The sequence below is a fragment of the Budorcas taxicolor genome, chromosome 6 (genome assembly GCF_023091745.1).
Source record: "Budorcas taxicolor isolate Tak-1 chromosome 6, Takin1.1, whole genome shotgun sequence".
NCBI classification, from domain to species: domain Eukaryota; kingdom Metazoa; phylum Chordata; class Mammalia; order Artiodactyla; family Bovidae; genus Budorcas; species Budorcas taxicolor.
The window spans coordinates 58,787,316-58,808,544 of record NC_068915.1 but is presented as its reverse complement, the minus strand read 5'-3'; the positions used below and the strand labels follow the sequence as shown (position 1 = coordinate 58,808,544).

Here is a 21,229-nt window from a genome sequence, read left to right as displayed (position 1 = left end):
TGAGGAAACAGTGGAAACAGTGTCAGACTTTATTTTTGGGGGCTCCAAAATCACTGCAGATGGTGATTGCAGCCATGAAATTAAAAAAGACACTTACTCCTTGGAAGAAAAGTTATGACCAACCTAGATAGCATATTCAAAAGCAGAGACATTACTTTGCTGACTAAGGTCCGTCTAGTCAAGGCTATGGTTTTTCCAGTAGTCATGTATAGATGTGAGAGTTGGACTGTGAAGAAGGCTGAGCGCTGAAGAATTGATGCTTTTGAACTGTGGTGTTGGAGAAGACTCTTGAGAGTCCCTTGGACTGCAAGGAGATCCAACCAGTCCATTCTGAAGGAGATCAACCCTGGGATTTCTTTGGAGGGAATGATGCTAAAGCTGAAACTCCAGTACTTTGACCACTTCATGTGAAGAGTTGGCTCATTGGAAAAGACTTTGATGCTGGGAGGGATTGGGGGTAGGAGAAGAAGGGGACGACAGAGGATGAGATGGCTGGATGGCATCACTGACTCGATGGACGCAAGTCTGAGTGAACTCCAGGAGATGGTGATGGACAGAGAGGCCTGGCGTGCTGCGATTCATGGGGTCGCAAATAGTCGGACACGACTGAGAGACTGAACTGAACTGAACTGAACTGTCTCTCCTGCCAGAAGACGGAGGTTCCTTTAGATGGTTCTACAGTAGACTGAAGTGAATGTTCACAGTGTGTTGTAAAACAGCTGTCCCTAACCTTTTTGACACCAGGGACATATTTCATGGAAAACAGTTTTTCCACAGAGAGGGTGGGAGGTGAAACTCAGGTCATAATGTAAGCAATGGGGAATGGATATAAATATAGATGAGTCTTCCCTTGTTCACAGTCTTTTCATCTCCTGCTGTGTGGTGTGGTTACTAACAGGCCATAGACCAGTACTGGCCTGGGGGTTGGGGACCCCTGTTATAGAAGACTCTCAACAGTCTCAGGAGCAGACTCAGTAGGTGTTGTTAATAAGGGTTAGTGGGGAAGCTGTGTAGTTGTACACTGGTGCTCACTTATGGGAGGATGTCCTCTCAAGTGGTGTGGCCTATTGCTGTAATAAAACTCTTTCTTATAAATGTGGATAAAAAAGAAAACTAGGGAAGCCTGGCATGAGGCAGTACATGGAATTGCAAAGAAGTCAGACATGACTGAGCGACTTAATTTAACTGAATATTTGGGAAAGGAGGGAAATACAGTGTCTCATTCTAAAATTTAAGAACTAAAAAAAAAAATTAAGAACTAGGGACATGATTAAGCCTGTTCATCTGGGAAAGGATCTGGTGTCCACATGCTGGGAAAGAGCTACTGAAGAGTTAGCCAATCCATTATACAACCTATGGGAGGGGGTAATTCTAGAGTGCACAGAGCTATTTTAAAAAATAAACTATATAACTTAAAATTGATTGCTTAAGTATAAATAAATATCTCTTAAATATGCTATCCTGAAGATAGCAATCTTCAGGAACCTCTAATTTGTTAAAGTATGACATTATGAAAAATATTTGTCAGAATCTGCTATAAAAACTGGCAAAAAACAGCATGAAGTTTGTCAAAAGGATATTGAGAAAAATAACCTAACTTGTTATATCAGAAAAATGTTTTTCCAGATAAAGAGAAAATGAGAGAGGAGAGTTTCCATGGTGAAGACAAAGCCATAGTATGGGATTGAGGATGGAAAAGAATGACGTTTAACACTAAGTACAGATAAAAAAACTGGGAAATTTAGGTGGAATTCAGATTTTTTAAATAAATAGATATGATACAGAAAATTTTTATTTTATACAATATTTCCAATAAATGCCAGTATTTTGATCATCTTATATTTTGCTTTCAATTTATTGTTTATACTTCTAAACTTTAAAATGATGCCCATTAGAACAAATAAATAATTTTCTACCAATATTATGTGGAAAGTCTAATAAGCATGACAATTAATAACTAGGGAAAGACGGTATATTCAAAAATAATATCTGATCAGGGGATCCTAAATTGAGCACAGTTCCCTTTGGTTTCCTAAGGAATATTAGCAGCTAAAAATATTAATGTCATTTAAACATTAATAGCTATTATATACGATTAATTTTAAGCTTAAAATATAATTGAATATTCAACATTAAGACAATTATTTTTGTCCAGTTCAGTGCCAAGCATGATTCTAGGTGCAGATACTTGCCTGTGAATAAAATAGCCAAGGAAATTAATAAAATTAGTTCTGGGTCCATGACAAGTTAATGATTCCTATTCTCTGGAGAAAGTTTTTGCATTACTTCCCCTGAGTTCATATTGTAGTTCTTAATCCTTACTGCCATTAGAATTAGCTGGGGCTCACTTGCAGTAGCTTAGGCTCAACCCAGATTTATTGAAACAGATTTCTAGAGACGAAGCCTACCTTTTCTTTCCTTCTCTCTCTTTTTAAATTCTGTGGTGCACATTGGTCTAGAGTATGCCAAATGTAAAGAAGCAGATGGAAAGCCTGTTTTGTTTCTGAAGATGGATAACTACTTCTGCTAAAAAATCTATGCTCACTCTGTTCCTCTGGAAACCAGCTTGATGGTTCCTTAAAAAGTTCAACATAGAATTACCACGACTCAACAATCCCTCTCCTAGGTATTTTATCTCAAAGAATTAAAAACAGGGATTCAAACAAATTCTTTTATACATATGTTCGTAGCAGCACTATTCACATTAGTCAAAAGGCAAAAACAATTCAAATGTCCATGAATGGATTAGCAAGTTTGGTATACACATAGTGGAATATTATTCCATCAGTATAAAGTAATGAAGTATTGATACACATCATGCTACAATATAGATGAATCTTGAATATATCTTAAGTGAAAGAAGCCTGACATAAAGAGCCACATGTCATATGATTCTACCTGAAATATCCAGAATGGATAAATTCACAGAGATGGAATGCAGACTGGTGGTTGCCAGGAGCTGGGGAAAGGGGGTCGGGTAGGGCACTAACTGGCCATGGGGTTTTCTTTTGGGCTTATGAAACTGTTTTGGAATTAGATAGAGGTGGCAGTTATACAACATTATGAATATACTAAATACTACTGAATTGTTCACTTTAAAATGATTAATATTATGTTATGTGAATTTGGCCTTAATTAAAAGAAAAACGTATGAACAAACTGAATCTTTATAGTTAATGTGATTTTCTTGATATAACAAAACTAGCTTTTCTGAAAATTAAAGCTTGTCATAAAACAATTATTGTATCTACTTATTCACATGATCCAGGCATTTGTTTCATAAAGAGCCTTAGGTAGAAACTGACTTACCTATATTCTGAATATTTGGACTTATTAAAAAAATAACTGGATGTTTAGGGAGCATGCAATGACTAAAACGTATCCCTTGTTTCAATAATTACTATTAATGATTTATAAAACTTCTGGATGGACTTGTCCACCAAGGGTAAATGACTGAAGATAATGCTTTCTCTAAAAGGGTAGAAGAGAAGCACGCCAGAGGGAGGGAAAGAAATTAAGGAAAATAAAAAGAGAATAGGAAAAACAAGACCAGTAGGGTTGAGAGATATGAATATTGTCTTAAGTAGCTGCAGACTTCAAGATTTTTCTTGAAAACATGCCAAACGTGAATTTTTCTTCAAAAAACTAGTAGGGTTGACAGATGCGAATATTGTCTTAAGTAGCTGCAGACTTCAAGATTTTTCTTGAAAACATGCCAGACGTGAATTTTTCTTCAAAAAAGATATCAATACATTCTGATAGTATTTAAAAATGCCAAGCAATGGGATACAGTTGAGACCTGGGGAAAAGTTAGTTTCAGAAACAATTTTCTGAAAGAATGGAAATTATAGATAAATAATGTAACTGTTATGCTAGAACAGTCTATGATAAACACACAAGATCAGACTTACAGGGCAGGAGTGGTCAGAGGCCCAAGACCTGCCCTTAGACTTCTTCTAGATGATACTCATATTCACAGGAGGACCGCTAGTATAACAGCGCTAAGGCCCTTACACACTCTGCTTATATCAGGTCTTTCAAATCCTAAGGCTGGCCCTGAGTATAAAATACCTTTTTATCTTCCTAGTTAATGTGTAAAAGAATAAGCTATTCATTCCAAAGTTTTCGGCATTTCTTTCCATGCCCCATTTACTTTCTCTAACCTCTTCCACAGGGAAGTCATCATTAAGCGGGAATAATCATATCTACTTCATAGAGCTATTATAAAGATTAAATGTATGAACATATATATGACATGCTTAGCAGGTATCTGCCACACAATCAAGTGGACTCAACCCTGCTATATTTCAGTAAACAAAAGGCCAAGTCTGAAGAAATTTAATAAAACATGAGATTTAGCCTAATTACATTTAAATGCTTCAAAACCTAAGAGATGCTCTGCTTGTCTTCAGGCCCAGAGACTCAGTTATTTATCCTCTGACTTCTTTCAATAACTTTCTTGATGTTGGAAGCCCCACCTTGGTTTACCATTTTTTTTGCTGTATTTCTCCACATCCTCTCCAACACTTTATTTTTAAAATTACAGTCATCCTAGTGGATGTGAAGTGGCTGCAATGTGGGAGACCTGGGTTCAATCCCTGGGTTGGGAAGATCCTCTGGAGGAGAGCATGGCAACTCATTCCAGTATTCCTGCCTGGAGAATCCCCATGTACAGAGGTGCCTGGTAGGCTACAGCCCATGGGATCGCAGAGTCAGACATGACTGAGCAACTAAGAATAGCACAGTGCATGCTTCCCAGGTGGCTCAGAGGTAAAGAATCCACCTGCCAAGCAGATGTGGGTTTGATCCTGGGTCAGGAAGATCCCCTGGAGAAGGAAATAGGAACCCACTACAGTCTTCTTGCCTGGGAAATCCCATGGACAGAGGAAGTTGACAGGCTAGAAGTCCATGGGGTCACAAAAGAGTCGGACATGACTTAATGACTAAACAACAGTGTGAGGTAAAGGGTGCAATTTCATTCTTTTGCACTTGGGGATCCCCAAGTGGCTCAGCAGTAAAGAATCTGCCTGAGAAGTAGGAGATGTGGGTTCGAGCCCTGGGTCAGGAAGATTCCCTGGAGGAGGAAATGGCAACCCACTCCAGTATTCTTGCCTGGGAGATCCCATGAGAGAGGAGCCTGGTGAGCTATAGTCCATAGGGTCACAAAGAATTGGGTATGACAGCATGCATGCATGCATGCATCTGGCACCATTTGTTGAAGAGACTGTTTTCTGCATTGAATGGTCTTAGCACTCTTACTGAAAATCAGCTGACCATAATGTTGGCCCTCCTTAGGTAGATGCAGAACCAGTGGATACTGAGGGCCTGCTGTTAAGAGATTTAAGCATCCTTGAATTTTGGTATCAGTGTGTGTGAGGGGAGGGGGTGATCCTGGGACCAATCCAGCCACCCCCCTCAGGATTCTGAAGAATGACTGTGTAATATTTTAATATTCAGTGTTCATCAAAGTGTATTTTAGATATGATACTATTTCTCAAGGGAAGTGGGGATATGTTGTATATTAACCAATGCAGAATAAAAATGTACTGTGCCTTGGGAAAAAAAAAAGATATTGACTATAGTTTATTTCTAGACTTTCTATTTTATGCTTTTGGTCTGTATGTTTATCCTTGTAACAGTACCACACTGTTTTGATAAATTTTGATGTAAGAAAGTCCTTCAACTTTGCTATTCTTTTTCACAATTGTTTTGGCTCTTTTGGGTCCCATGAAATTTTACAGGAATTTTAAAATTGGCTTTTCCATTTCCGCAAAAAAGGCCGTTAAGATTTTTGACAGGAGATCTATAGACTAATTTGTGGAGTATTGCCATCTTAATATTAAGTCTTCCAATTTATGAACATGTCTTTCCACTTACTTAGGTCTTCATTTCAGCAATGTTTTCAGTGTACAAACCTTATACCAAACTTTTCAGTGTACAAGCCTTATACCTCCTTTGTTAGATTTATTCCCAAGTGTTGTACATGAAAAGGTTTTCAAATTTTCATCTTACACTTTTGGTCAGTATATAGAAATCAGCTAACAGTTGTGTGTTGACCTTGTAACATTAGCTCTAACAGTTGTGCATGTATGTGTTTTCTTTAGGATTTTGAATATACAGCTGCAAATGGAGTTATACTTCTTCCTAATTGTGATTTGTTTTCTTTCTTGCCTAATTGCTTTGGCTAGAACCTCTTGTACAATATTGACCAGGAATGGTGGGAGTGGATATTTTCCTGATGTTGGAGGAAAACCTTCTAATTTTTATCATTTATTGTGTGGTTAACTGTGGGTTTTTCATGAATGTTTTTTAACAGGGTGAGGAAATTTCATTCTCTTCCAAGTTTGCTGAGTGCTTTTATCATTAAAGGGTATTGATTTCTGTCAAATGCTTTTTCTTATCAACTGAGATGCTAATGTTATCTTTTTTTAAATAATGAAGAGCTTTATTTTCATGTCACTGTTTTAGTTTCTTCTAGCTGAGTTCCCTTCATTCTATTAAGTGGTAAATTGCATTGATGAATTGATTTTTGTATTTGAACCACCCCTATATTTTTGCAATAAATTCTTAGTTTGTCGTGGTATAAAATCTGCTTTTGCCTGGCTTAAGTATCAAGGTAATGCTAGTCTTATAAACTTGTGAAGTCTACCAAATTCTGGTTCTGAACTTTCTTTGTTGAGAGGTTTTGATGATTGAGCCAGTTCTTACTTGTTAGATTTGTTTAGACTTATTTCTTCTTAAATCAGTTTTAGTGATTTGTGTATTTCCAGAAATTCGTCTATTTCATACAAGTTATCTATTTTGTTGGCCATAAAACATTAAAAAAATATATATTTATTACTTATTTATTTGGCTATGCCGTCTTGGTTGTGAAATGCGAGATCTTTGATCTTCATTGCAGCATTTAGGATCTTTAGTTGTGGTAGGTGGGATCCAGTACCCCAACCAGCTGGGCCCCCTGTATTGGGAGTGTGGAGTCCTAGCCACTGAACCAACAGAGAAGTCCCATAAAGCATATTTTTGATTTATGATTGAGCCATCCAAAATACCATGAAATTTATCTAATATTCATAAAACTTGGAAGTATGTTTACTTACATTTACTTTTCTAAAGCAAAATGTATATAAAATTCCATGAGTTTTATTTAAATAAAATATCCCCCTAATATCAAGGAACCAAAATTTTCTGCTAAGAGTATAACTGATAAATTTTACTTCTAAAGCATTAACATTCTTTTAAAGTAAATGATTTATTTAAAATAAAGTTTTTTTTAAATTAAATGATTTCTCACATGAAACTTCTTTTCTACCTACAAGCAGGAGTGGTAGCAGAATGGACTCCTGAGCCAGAGTTCCTACACCTGAATCCCTACTCTGCCACTAACTTGGTATATATAATTTTGGGGTTAAACTCTCCATGCCCCAGTTTCCTCATCTGAGTAAGGAGAATAATAAAAGGAGAACAATAAGTACATTAATGCATCCAAAAAACTTGGCTCCTAATACATAAGTATTCAATCGTTCACAAATATTCTTAATTTTCATAAGGTGGTCATTAATTGAGGCTAAAATAAAGAGCAGCTAGATGAGATGTTCATTAGGATAATGAAGAAGCTAATGGTAAAAGTCAAGACAGCAGTCTTGGATGATGCACACAAGGAAGGGCCGTATTTTCCTCTAGATTTACAAGATCCCAGTCTAAAAGAAGAATAAATGTTTTGGCAAATGCTCTGTCACTAGAAAAGAAATTAGTTTTCTTCATTTGTATCCAGAAGAGCAGGTCCTATTGACTACAAAACTCCATTAGAAAGGCTCTCCAGTGGGAAAGAAAATCAAAGGAACTATTCTAATGAATCCCATAAAGGAAAGGAAGATCCTCAGGGACAAAAATCAGTTCCTTCACTTTAAGGTGAGTCTGACTCCACTGCAGGCACAGGGAATGAGAGAGTGAATGATGAACGGAGATGAGAAGTAATCAAAAGGCTAAGTACTTTCCTTTCAAATCCAGGCCTAAGCCTCCACATGAAGGGATGATGTACTAACACATTTCTGCTTTTGAAATTTTTTTGTTTCTTATACTTTTTTCCTCTTCTCTCTCTTACCCTAAATACATAAATATACTCTATAGCTGATCCCTCCTTGTGAGGAAAATATCTGAATTCATATACACACTACAATGAACATATGAAATAATAATATATTTGTCATGATCACTGCTATTTTCTTAGTACCCACACCAGTAAAATGCCCATGGAATTTTCTTTGAGAATAGAAGTCCTCAGTTTGTTGACTTCAAAGGTAGAAAAATTTCATGAGTATTCAAAATCAGCTCAAAAAAAAAAAAGCTCAATTTTTAAAGGAAGCAACTAAGATAAAGGCTACACTGATACAGAATGTAAAAACACATTAACCACATATGAACTTTTAAAAGGTGAGAATTTAGTTTATACTTTTTATATTAAGATATAAGTTAATGACTTATACCCTAAAGAATTTATCATAAAATACTGCCCAGTGCACTTGTGCAAACAATAAATAATTCACTGAGAGTATTAACATTCACATGTGTAATTAAGAGTTTACAAATGTACAAAATTGGGGGTAATAAACACTTTAAACTCATTTTCCAAACATTCAATAAGCCCCCCCCCCCCAAACTGATTGCAAAGATGCACAAAGGGTCACTAATTCTGGCAAAAGATAAGAAACAAGGCAGGAGAGGCAAACACAGACTTGAGAACATAAGAATATCCAAGCAGTTCTTTGATATAAAAAGACAAAGTCAAACCATTTTTAATAATATAAAAGAAAACAAATCCATATAATTAAATACTACTTAGGTGAAAGAACATTAGAGGGTATATAGCATTTATTTTCTCCACAAAATTTGCATATCTTGAATTTAATGTAAAACACCTTGTTTCAGTTCCAAAGGAAGAAGATCATGATATGGAGTTCTAGATGTACCTAGGTGGAATGAATATTTAAATAGATCCCAAAGATCAAAACAAACTTTCATCTGGTCATTGTTCTAACTCTTTAATGTTCATTAAATTGATTCACTTAGAAATTTTAGAAATAAAACTCCACAACCAAAGCACAGAAAATTCAGCTATTCCTGAAAAAAACTAAATGCATAGTCTTTAGTATATCATTAAAACAGTGGTTGTGGTTAAGCAAACAAATGAACAAAAATTACAACAACTCATGTATGATAAAATAACAAAGCAATACATTAGAAGTTTTATCAGATGTATTTGCACTGTAATAAAAGAAATCCGGATAACAGTATCAGTAAAGTGTGGCTGATTATTAAAAGAAATGAAATTCCCAGTTAACCCTGGGCTGTGTTAGGAGCACTGCATTTGTCGTCCTATTTTTTACGTCAGGAACATACATTCACAGTCCACCAGATGCAGTTTTGATTTCCTAAGAAGTGAAAGTTTTTAATCCTGGTTCTTCTGCTCTTTCCTCCTGTGTTTTAACATCTTCATTTAGAGATCAGGCACTTTGTGCCCAGGAATGTGGCGTTGCAAATTTACTAAAAACATATCCATTGATAGTAGAATAATTATACTAAATTCATAAAGGAAGACGATATCTTCATTTAGAAAACAAGCACTAAGTTATAGTTTCACAGTCACAACGCAAGCTCCAGCTCTTCCGAGGCACAGTGGAGCAACCTAAAAAAACAAACAAAAAACCAAAAAGACTTGTGTTGGGATTGTGGGTAAAAATGTTGATAATACCACAACAGTCAGTGAAATATTGAAACAGTTTGCTCATAGTGGTTGGCAAAGAGCTGCTGCCTGAACCCTACTGTCCGAGCTCTTTTGCTGGCCCTTTTCTTAAACAAGATTCTCCTTCCTGATGCCAAAGCTTCAAGGACTAAATCGTTTTGGGTATATAACATAATAATGTAGCATTCACTTCTCTTTAAAGATGACTTTTAAAGATAGATCAGGAACTATTCTATGTGAAACACTATTTTGGCCAAAATGATGTACAATATGGATGTGAGACAAGGCTGAACACTTAAAGTAACTTTGTGACTAATATGGAGAAAATACCAAGTATTATCCAGAGTGGCCGTGACTTTGCTGTCTCAGAGAGTACACAAAATACACTGCCTGCCTGGGATCTGCTTACTCTGGAGGAACCACTAACTTCACAGTTATTGATGACCTTCTCAGCATGGCTGAAAAGTCTAAACTCATTCTACTACTTGTTAGCAGAGTGAGTAAATAATACGTATCACCCACCCAACTTCTTGGGAGTGAAAACAAACCTGGTGAATAAACTCTACAACCGTGAGAACAGTGAGATAAAAATATGAAATACTTGGGAGAAAATATAATCTTATGAATAAGGAACAATTCTTAAATATTTCACTTATTGTCTTTTTTTTTTTTTAAGTACTCTAGACACTGGGGTAATTCACAGTGGAGATAAGTGTAGACAAGAATAGTTTTAAAAGAAAGACTACTTTGAGCCCAGTAAGAATCTATGCATTTGAGCTAAGAGAATTAAAACATTAAGCACTTGGAAAGGGTTTTGTTTTGTACCTAGTCACGTACGGATATGTCGTAAAGTGTTTTTGTCAAATGGTGGTGGGGGTTAGTCTCTCAGTTGTGTCTCTGCAACATCATGGACTGCAGCCTGCCAGGTTCCTCTGTCTTTAGGATTATCCCAGGAGGAACAGTTGAGTGGGCTGCAATTCCCTTCTCCAGGAGATCTTCCCGATCTAGGGATGGAACCCAGGTCTCCTGCTTGGTAGGCAGACTCTTTACCACTGTGCCACCTGTACATAATTTCAAAATGACCTTCCAGTCATTTTGACTCTCTTCTCCTGACCAATTAAGAATACATCTGACTTCAACGTGAGTGAATTCATGGTTGTCCTCCACCTGAATCAGTTGTTTTGATCACTGTTACATCTTTTTGATCAAATAACCTATTTTAAAACCATATTTACTTACAATATTCTAGAAGTAACCTCCAAGTCATTTAAATAAAAATGTCTGTAATTAGTAGTTTTTCTCAAAACACTCAAGACACTGCCTCTACTCTGTGAATAGTTGATGTCATGATAACCAGCTAGAAAGTTGAGCTTTGAGAATTTACTAAACACAATGTGGTCACCTGTTTTGGGTCAATGCTGGTAGTGGAGTGAGTGGTGGCTTAAGACTTCATAATCATATTTCATTTCCTATACAAATAAATGTCCTCCTGTCCATTTGTAGGACCATCGAATGGAAAACATTTATTTTCCAGATACTATGGTTATAAGTTCACATTTAGGAGCTTTAGCATCACTTATATGTGGAACCTAAATAATGCAACAAAGTAGTGAGTATAATAACAACAACAAAAACCAGACTCCTGGGTCTAGAGAACTAGTCCTTACCTCTGGGGAGAGGGGAGGGGCAACACAGAGGCAGAGAATTAAGAGTTACCAACAATGTAACATACGTACGTACAGACATATGAAAGGGGGCTTCCCAGGTGGCACAGTGGTAAAGACTCTGCCTGCCAATGCAGAAGACCCAAGAGAAGCGGGCTTGACTGACCCCTGAGTGGGGTCCCCTGGAGGAGGAAATGGCAACCCACTCCAGTATTTTTGCCTGGAAAATTCCATGGACAGAGGAATCTGGCGGGCTACAATCCATGGGATAACAGAGTCAGACACGACTGAGCACACACATGTATAAAACAAGCCACAAAGATACACTGTACAACGCAGGAAATACAGTCACTATTTTATAGTCTGCATAAATGGAGTATAATCTTTAAAATCACTATATTGTACACTTGTAACTTACTTATATAATATTGTATATCAATTGTACTTCAATAAAAAAATTTTTAAAAAGTAATGGAGATGGCATGTAAAGCAAAGGGATGCATGGTCACAGATTATGAATTCTGATACAGAGTGATTATAGCATAAAGTATTATCTGTAATAGCAAGTTTGAAATAAGATTTCCTTAATACTGGCCCAAGGGCTTAAATGAAATACATTTCAGGAAAAGAGAGTCTTCTCTTTCTTCTTGGGTCCCTCAATTATCATTCACAACTTCTTCTGCCATGGTAGGAGGCTGATGGTAGTTTCTAATGAAATCCTGTAGCTCTAACTTAAGTCCTCAAATTATGCCTTCTCCCCTTCACCAAGTGATCTCACTTATTTAAGAAATAAGGTCAAGGTCATACTATCTAAGTCTCTTTACCTACCATTCTCTTCACCTGAAAATACTTTCTATCTTCCAATCCTCATATTCTCATCTTCCCCTCCAGTTTCGGAGGATAAAACCTTTCCGCCAGTCTGAGGAGGATAAAAACTTTCCTCCTGCCTTTGCCCTCGATTCTGTTTCCTGTCCTTCTTTTCAGAAAAATGCCTTCAACTTTGCTTTCTGTCAACTCTCCTGTCTTCATCTTTAATTGTGAAAAAGATTCTAGGCTCAAATTTTAACTCCACCATTTACCTGCTATGTGACACTGAGTCAGCTATGTAGACACCTCATCCAATATAGTAAGGAGATAATAGTACTTACCTCATAGAGTTGTTGGGAAGACTCTTTAAGGTGAAGTGCTTAGAACACAGCCAGGTACATAAAATGTGTCAAGTGCTAACTTTCTATCACTATCATTATTTTAAAATTGTATGCCCTTCTAGCTTCCACATTTACTTTTAATCTTCTCTTTACTTTTTACACTGTGTGGTGGCTTCTGCTTCTATCACATTCTCAAAGGTCCTGACAACTTCATGAATGACAAATCTTCATTCTTTTATGTTATTAAAATCCTCTCTCCTTTCTTTTAATGCTCTATTTCATTATCTACTAAGATACTCTCTGATCATTCTTCTGCTGTTTTCTCCAGAAGCTGCACCTCTCTATACAACCTAGTAAGTGTATAAAGAAAAAATTAACAGGACTTGGTAATATCTCTTGAATCCACCTAGGTATTCAACACCTCAAGCCTTATAAATGAAGCAACCTTCTAAATGTCCTTTCACCCAGCCTTCACTTACCCTGCCCCAACCCAATTTACCCTGGCCCCAGCCTCTGACATGTGGATTTTCTATTACTACACTGCTCTCTTGGTTAAAAGTCTCCACTGGCTTCTCACTACCAAACTCTTTAGGTTAACCATTACAGACCTCATCCTGATTCCAACCTTCCTCTCCAAGAATTCCTACTCTTCTCAAGCACGGAGTCTTATAACCAGCCCCACTTCCTCAAGATAGCCTGCATATTTCTGCTTTAGTGACATTTATTTCATGTTTTCTTACATGATTTCCTTTTTGAATTAGATCAGTTCATTAAGACTTACATTAAATCCCACTTCTTCCTCACTGAAGCCCTCTCAACAACCATGGTCTCTCTTCTCCTTGATTTCCCACGCGGCTCACTGCCTAGACCATGCGACACTTCATACCAACACTTCCTGCTCCACACGGTGGATCCTCTCTTTACACGTGCAGATCTCACTGACCCAAGTAATTAAGTTCTATGACAGCAGGGCTTCTCATAAATTCTGTTATAGTGACAGTACTTACCACTACTCCTTGTACGTAGGTAAAAGTGAAAGTGTTAGTTGCTAAGTCATGTCTGACACTTTGTGACCCCATGGACTGTGGCCCACCACGCTCCTCTGTCCATGGAATTCTCCAGGCAAGAATACTGGAGTGGGTAGCCATTCCCTTCTCTAGGGGATTTTCCTGACCCAGGGATTGAACCCAGGCCTCCTGCATTGTAGGTAGATTTTTTACTGCCTGGGAAAGTAAACCTTGGCTCAATTAAAGATCTAAGTGCCGTTTCTGTACCAGATATTGAATTGTGTGCCAGAGGCAGAAAATTCATGGTTCTGTTCTGGGTGATGATGGAAACAAAGATCTCAAATGATCATTCTCAGAAGTTCTAGACTCTTATAGAAATAGATAAAAAAGGATTTTTTTTTTTTGTTAATAAGCTTCCCAAGTCAAGTTTCTTACTTGTTAATGTTAAGTAAGATTGCCATCTTTATTAGGTTATAACCAGACATTTGTTATTGTTGTTTCGTTGCTAAGTCATGTCCAACTCTTTTGCGAACCCATGGACTGTAGCCTGCCAGGCTCCTCTGTCCATGGGATTCTCCAAGCAAGAATATTAGAGTGGGCTGCCATGTCCTTCTCTGTTCCCAAATATCAGTTGCTTGAGTATTTAAAAATTATTGCTCATCTATGGGAAAGTGATTCAATTTTTTTCTTTTCCACAATCTCTCCTTTCTTTATTATAGCCTCCTGTGGTTCTATCTGCTCTACTGATGCTAGAATATCTCATCAATTCTCAGTAAGCAAATGGTGGCAGCTAATAATAGTAACAACAACAATAATAACCAATTAATCATTTCTCTGAGTATTAACTCACACTTTAAAGGTAATTTTGAATTTAACTATACTATAAAATTAAACACTCCCTCTGTTTTCTTATATTTAATTAAGAGATGACTTTATCTTACTTATGCTATGTATTTTGATACTGGACATAATTCGGGTCTGTTTTACCAAAAGAATTGTCCTTAACAAAAATACAGTAAGTGTAATAATGAAACATGAAATGCCATACCTGAGTCCACTCATTTGTCTGGGGATCATAAGCCTCCACTGTATTAAGGTAAGTCTGTCCATCATACCCTCCAACAGCATATAATTTATCACCAAGTAAACAGACCCCCACAGCATCTCTGCTGATGCTCATAGAAGCCACTGCAGTCCACATATCTGTTTTAGGATCATATCTGAAAGGAAATTTTAGAAATGGAGCTGACATTATTCTCAGAACACTTTACATAAAATCCTTCTGTCCTTTAATCCTATTTTATGTCTTATTATCTATTACATAAAGTACATGTGAACACATTTTAGAGAAAAAAATCAGTATTTTCCTGAAAACTTCTAAATTACAACAGAATTATTCTACAGATGTGTAACATTTAAACTAGTCCAAAAGGGCTCATGTGAATGTTTAAAACTGCTTTAGGGTTTTAGATTGCCTACTGAAAATCTGAAGAAATCAATTCATGAAGCTTTACATAAGATGGATGCTCTATGTAAGATGACTTACAGCCTCAATTGCAGCTTTTTTGCTTTCTGTGTTTTTTTTTTTTTTTGGGGTGCTGGTGGTGCTGAGATCAAAACCTGTACTCCTCACAATGGAAGCTCAGAGTCCTAACCACTGGACAACCAGGGAATTCCCCTCAATTGCTGTTAACTGTTCATTTTTAGAGTTTCTTGTCCCCTTCATGAAGTATGTTAACTAGAACTGTTCCTAAATTGTCTAAGAGCAGATATACTATGCTAAGATGACTTATATTGCTTCCAAATGACTTATATAAGCTTCTTGTATTAATGAACAGCTTTTCAGTGGGTGTGGTCCTATAGTGGGCCTGTAATTTATGGGACAAAGTATTTAAACACTTCCATATATCTTTACTGGATTTTAACACGCAGCAGGCAAAGTCTGAATTATTTTCTCCCTGACACTGGTGAAACATAGGTGTTAACGATCTTGCTTTTTCAAAAAACACCAACTCTGCTTATTTCATAGAAAGCACTCACTGTCATCAACAAACCTTCATTTTTTATCCTTCTTTTAGTCATTTATAATTTACTAAATAATTCACACACCTACACATATTCGTTAACATTTCATTGCTCTTTAAAATCCAAGATCCTTAACAGGGCTTCAAGACTCTACAGGATCTTCCCCGACCTCCCCCTACTACTGTCCTGCCACTTTTTATCGTTCTGTGTTCTCCAGTGACAGTGGCTGCCTTCCAGTTTCCTGAATGAAACACATACCTTTCTGGTGTGTTCATACACACTCCTACTGAATCTACTTCCTAAATCCCTTCAATTCTCTCCATCCCACTGATCACACAGAAGATGGGGGCCTGAACCACTGTCCAGAGCTTCTGTTGACATCAGGCTCTTTACCTATACCCATATATGAGTTTTGAACATGGATAACTTGTTCAAGTTTTAAGTCTAACTAGCCCTTTGTTTTCTTTTACTATTTCATCAGTTCAGTTCAGTCGCTCAGTTGTGTCCGACTCTTTGCAACCCCATGAATCGCAGCACGCCAGGCCTCCCTGTCCATCACCATCTCCCGGAGTTCACTCAGACTCATGTCCATCGAGTCCGTGATGCCATCCAGCCATCCCATCCTTGGTCATCCCCTTCTCCTACTGCCCCCAATCCCTCCCAGCATCAGAGTCTTTTCCAATGAGTCAACTCTTTGCATGAGGTGGCCAAAGTACTGGAGTTTCAGCTTCAGCATCATTCCCTCCAAAGAAATCCCAGGGTTGATCTCTTTCAGAATGGACTGGTTGGATCTCCTTGCAGACTCTCAAGAGTCTTCTCCAACACCACAGTTCAAAAGCATCAATTCTTCGGCGCTCAGCCTTCTGCACAGTCCAACTCTCACATCCATACACGACCACAGGAAAAACCATAGCCTTGACTAGACGGACCTTAGTCAGCAAAGTAATGTCCCTGCTTTTGAATATGCTATCTAGGTTGGTCATAACTTTTCTTCCAAGGAGTAAGCGTCTTTTAATTCCATGGCTGCAGTCACCATCTGCAGTGATTTTGGAGCCCACAAAAATAAAGTCTGACACTGTTTCCACTGTTTCCCCACCTATTTCCCATGAAGTGATGGGACCGGATGCCATGATCTTCGTTTTCTGAATGTTGAGCTTTAAGCCAACTTTTTCACTCTCCACTTTCACTTTCCTCAAGAGGCTTTTTAGCTCCTCTTCACTTTCTGCCATAAGGGTTGTGTCATCTGCATATCTGAGGTTATTGATATTTCTCCTGGCAATCTTGATTCCAGCTTGTGTTTCTTCCAGTCCAGCGTTTCTCATGATGTACTCTGCATAGAAGTTAAATAAGCAGGGTGACAATATACAGCCTTGACGTACACCTTTTCCTATTGGGAACCAGTCTGTTGTTCCATGTCCAGTTCTAACTGTTGCTTCCTGACCTGCATACAGATTTCTCAAGTGGCAGGTCAGGTGGTCTGGTATTCCCATCTCTTTCAGAATTCTCCACAGTTTATTGTGATCCACACAGTCAAAGGCTTTGGCATAGTCAATAAAGCAGAAATAGATGTTTTTCTGGAACTCTCTTGCTTTTTCCACGATCCGGCGGATGTTGGCAATTTGATCTCTGGTTCCTCTGCCTTTTCGAAAACCAGCTTGAACATCTGGAATTTCACGGTTCACATATTACTGAAGCCTGGCTTGGAGAATTTTGAGCAGTACTTTACTAGCATGTGAGATGAGTGCAATTGTGCGGTAATTTGAGCATTCTTTGGCATTGCCTTTCTTTGGGATTGGAATGAAAACTGACCTTTTCCAGTCCTGTGGCCACTGCTGAGTTTTCCAAATTTGCTGGCATATTGAGTGCAGCACTTTCACAGTGTCATCTTTCAGGATTTGAAATCGCTCCACTGGAATTCCATCACCTCCACTAGCTTTGTTCGTAGTGATGCTTTCTAAGGCCCACTTGACTTCACATTCCAGGATGTCTGGCTCTAGATGAGTGATCACATCATCATGATTATCTGGGTCATGAAGATCTTTTCTGTACAGTTCTTCCATGTATTCTTGCCACCTCTTAATATCTTCTGCTTCTGTTAGGTCCACACCATTTCTGTCCTTTATCGAGCCCATCTTTGTATGAAATGTTCCCTTGGTATCTCTAATTTTCTTGAAGAGATCTCTAGTCTTTCCCATTCTGTTCTTTTCCTCTATTTCTTTGCATTGATCGCTGAAGAAGGCTTTCTTATCTCTTCTTGCTATTCTTTGGAACTCTGCATTCAGATGCTTATATCTTTCCTTTTCTCCTTTGCTTTCTTCCTCTCTCCTTTTCACAGCTATTTGTAAGGCTTCCCCAGACAGCCATTTTGCTTTTTTGCATTTCTTTTCCATGGGGATGGTCTTGATCCCTGTCTCCTGTACAATGTCACGAACCTCATTCCATAGTTCATCAGGCATATCTATCAGATCTAGGCCCTTAAATCTATTTCTCACTTCCACTGTATAATCATAAGGGATTTGATTTAGGTCATACCTGAATGGTCAAGCGGTTTTCCCTACTTTCTTCAATTTGAGTCTGAATTTGGTAATAAGGAGTTCATGATCTGAGCCACAGTCAGCTCCTGGTCTTGTTTTTGTTGACTGTATACAGCTTCTTTACTACTTCATTTTATATCAAAACATGTCAGAAATGTCCCTCTCCTTTCCACTTATTTGGCTTCCAGCTCCTAATTCATTCTCTGTAAAATTAATCAGACTCCTTTTCTTATTAGATACAATATCCAGTACAAAATAAGGTATACACTAAATGTTTGTCTTAGGATTCAATTAATGAATTACATAATCAATTCTAAGGTAACACTGAGGGAAGACTCTGAGGGGGCTGCTGGAGACAGATCAAGAGATTGCCTGAGCAGACCACCCAGTATTTACAGTTCATAATGAACTGCCTTGTTTGTGGTGCTCAAGTTGGAGAAGGCGAGGGTGGGATGATTTGAGAGAATAGCACGGAAACATGTATATTATCATGTGTGAAATAGATCGCCAGTCCAGGTTTGATGCATGAGGCAGGGTGCTCAGGGTGCACTGGGATGACCAAGAGGGATAGGATGGGGAGGGAGGTGGGAGGGAGGGTCAGGATCGGGAACACATGTACACCCATGGCTGATTCATGTGAATGTATGGCAAAAACCACCACAATGCTGCTGCTGCTGCTGCTAAGTTGTTTCAGTCGTGTCCAACTCTGTGCGACCCCATAGACGGCAGCCCACCAGGCTCCCCCGTCCCTGGGATTCTCCAGGCAAGAACACTGGAGTGGGTTGCCATTTCCTTCTCCGATGCATGAAAGTGAAAAGTGAAAATGAAGTTGCTCAGTCATGTCCGACTCTTAGCGACCCCATGGACTGCAGCCTTCCAGGCTCCTCCATCCATGGGATTTTCCAGGCAAGAGAACCACCACAATATTGTAAAGTAATCAGCCTCCAATTAAAATTAAAAAAAATAAGAACAAACAAAAAAAGAGGTATTAATTTGTGTGGAAGTGTCAGAGCTTAGGTCTGTTTATTCATTCCTAGTTTTCTTTCACAGGAAATACCTCTCCACGCAGTCAGACAGCCTGGAAGTCAAGTTGGACGCAGGCGCGTCGTGTCCTCCAATGGCATACAGCAATCCATTCCAGGTAGTGACTCCTACTCCCCCTCTCCTTTTTGACATTTGTGCACACAGTGTCCACTTATTAGTATGAGGATCAAAACATTCTACTGACTTGAGACAGGAACTTCCATCACGACCACCAACTGCATAAAGTCTATAAAAAGAACAAATTGAATGGTAAATAAGAGACAGTCCTATTATTATGCATAGGACAAAGAAAGAGGTTATTCTTATGGTATTTCATTGAATTCAGGGTATCATCAGTTATAAGAAATACTGTCAATCTATATGTATATATATGCACATGTATATATCATATATTTGTATATATTACATATCATTCTGTACATACATAGAAAAGAAAACATAAACTCACGTGAGCAAAGACAACTTTTTCATAGCTGCCATCTAACTGACAAGTTACCACTGATTGTAGAATACATCACAATTTTAGAGATGTTAAAGTGTGTCTTAAAACAGATAATAGATGGTATATAAATATACCATGACATTTCTTAAATAGCTAAGATAGGACTTGGTGATAAATAAAAGAAACTAACCGTCTCTGAGCACTACCACAGGTGAGGCACTCTACATGTATTAATTTAATCATTACAGTGATCCTATGACAAACTATTTATATCCTTGTTTCACAGGTAAAGAAACTGGGATTCGTGGAGATTAAGAAACTTGCACGTGGTCACCCAGTATGAAGCAGAAGCAGGACAACAGTTACATTAATGAGCAGTTGTACAGTCAATAGTCATCTGGGATGTATTTGTAATAGTGAAATATGAGAACGGAACTATCAATTCAAATATACTCATCTACTAGACAATGTTTAGGACATTAAAATACCGTATCTATATTCATTGGTATGTTAATGTTCTAAATGTTGCCTAGTAAACCAATAGAAATTCATTATCAATCAATACATTGCACTAAGATTATTATTAATTATATTATTACTACTGCACTAATAAAAATATTATTTTAAAAAATAATTTTATTTATTTATTTTTGGTTGTGCTAGGTCTTCACTGGTGTGTGAGCTTTTTTCTAATTGCAGTGAGCGGGGGTTAATCTCTAGTTGTAGTATGAGTACTGCTAATTGTGGTGGCTCCTCTTGTTGCAGAGCACAGCCCTAGGGTGTGCAGACTTCAGTAGTGGTGGCACGTGGGCTCAGTAGTCATGGCTCACAGGCCCTAGAGCATAGCCTCAGTAGTTGTGGCACACAGGCTTAGTTGCCTTATGGCATGTGGGATTTTCCCAGCCCAGGGATAGAACTCAAGTCTCCAGCATTGGCAGGTAGGTGAATTCTTTACCACTGAGCCACCAAGGAGACCCTAATTAAAAATATGTTTACTCTGATCTTAAAATATGTAAAATATTTTAAATATTTGGACATATGAATATTTTTTATTAAGCACAAAATCTTCTTAGACTTACTATTCACCTGGGAAACTCTTTGTAGATATTTTTCTATCAGTTTTTTGTAAAATAATAAATTCAGCTTACTGGATGTACAAAAGCTTACACATTTTGAATTTATGGATGCCTTAGTTAATATTCAGCTATCTTTTAATTCTTAAGAAATAGCATTTGAACTATATCAAATTTCTACCCATTAAAACTCTAAGTATTTATATTTGGGTAGATATACATATTTAAAAGACACATTTCATAATTTTAATTCATAATTTGTAGTACCTGTGCCACCCAAGTGAAGTGAAGTGTTAGTCGCTTAGTAATGTTTGATTCTTTGTGACTCCACAGACTGCAGCCTGCCGGGCTCCTCTGTCCATGGAATTCTCCAGGCAAGAATACTGGAGTGGGTAGCCATTCCCTTCTCCAGGGGATCTTTCTGACCAGGGATCGAACCCAGGTTTCAGACTGGTTCTTAAATAATAAGATAACATATCTTAAACAGTAAAATATAGTTGCAGCATTATCTTGTTTTAAACTTAAAATATATTAATAGCATGGAATTTGAAAT

At 37.7% G+C, this 21,229-nt stretch overlaps 1 protein-coding gene across 1 annotated transcript in view; it reads right to left on the bottom strand.

Moving 5' to 3' along the window:
• LOC128049504 (WD repeat-containing protein 19) overlaps positions 1–21,229 on the bottom strand; it is a 169,530-nt gene that overhangs the window by 91,892 nt on the left and 56,409 nt on the right. Inside the window, exons 10-11 of the mRNA XM_052641755.1 lie at positions 19,175–19,387; positions 14,607–14,778 (exon numbers count right to left, since the gene is read on the bottom strand). Coding sequence (XP_052497715.1) covers positions 14,607–14,778; positions 19,175–19,387 — 385 coding nt within the window. The remainder of the gene's footprint in view (positions 1–14,606; positions 14,779–19,174; positions 19,388–21,229) is intronic.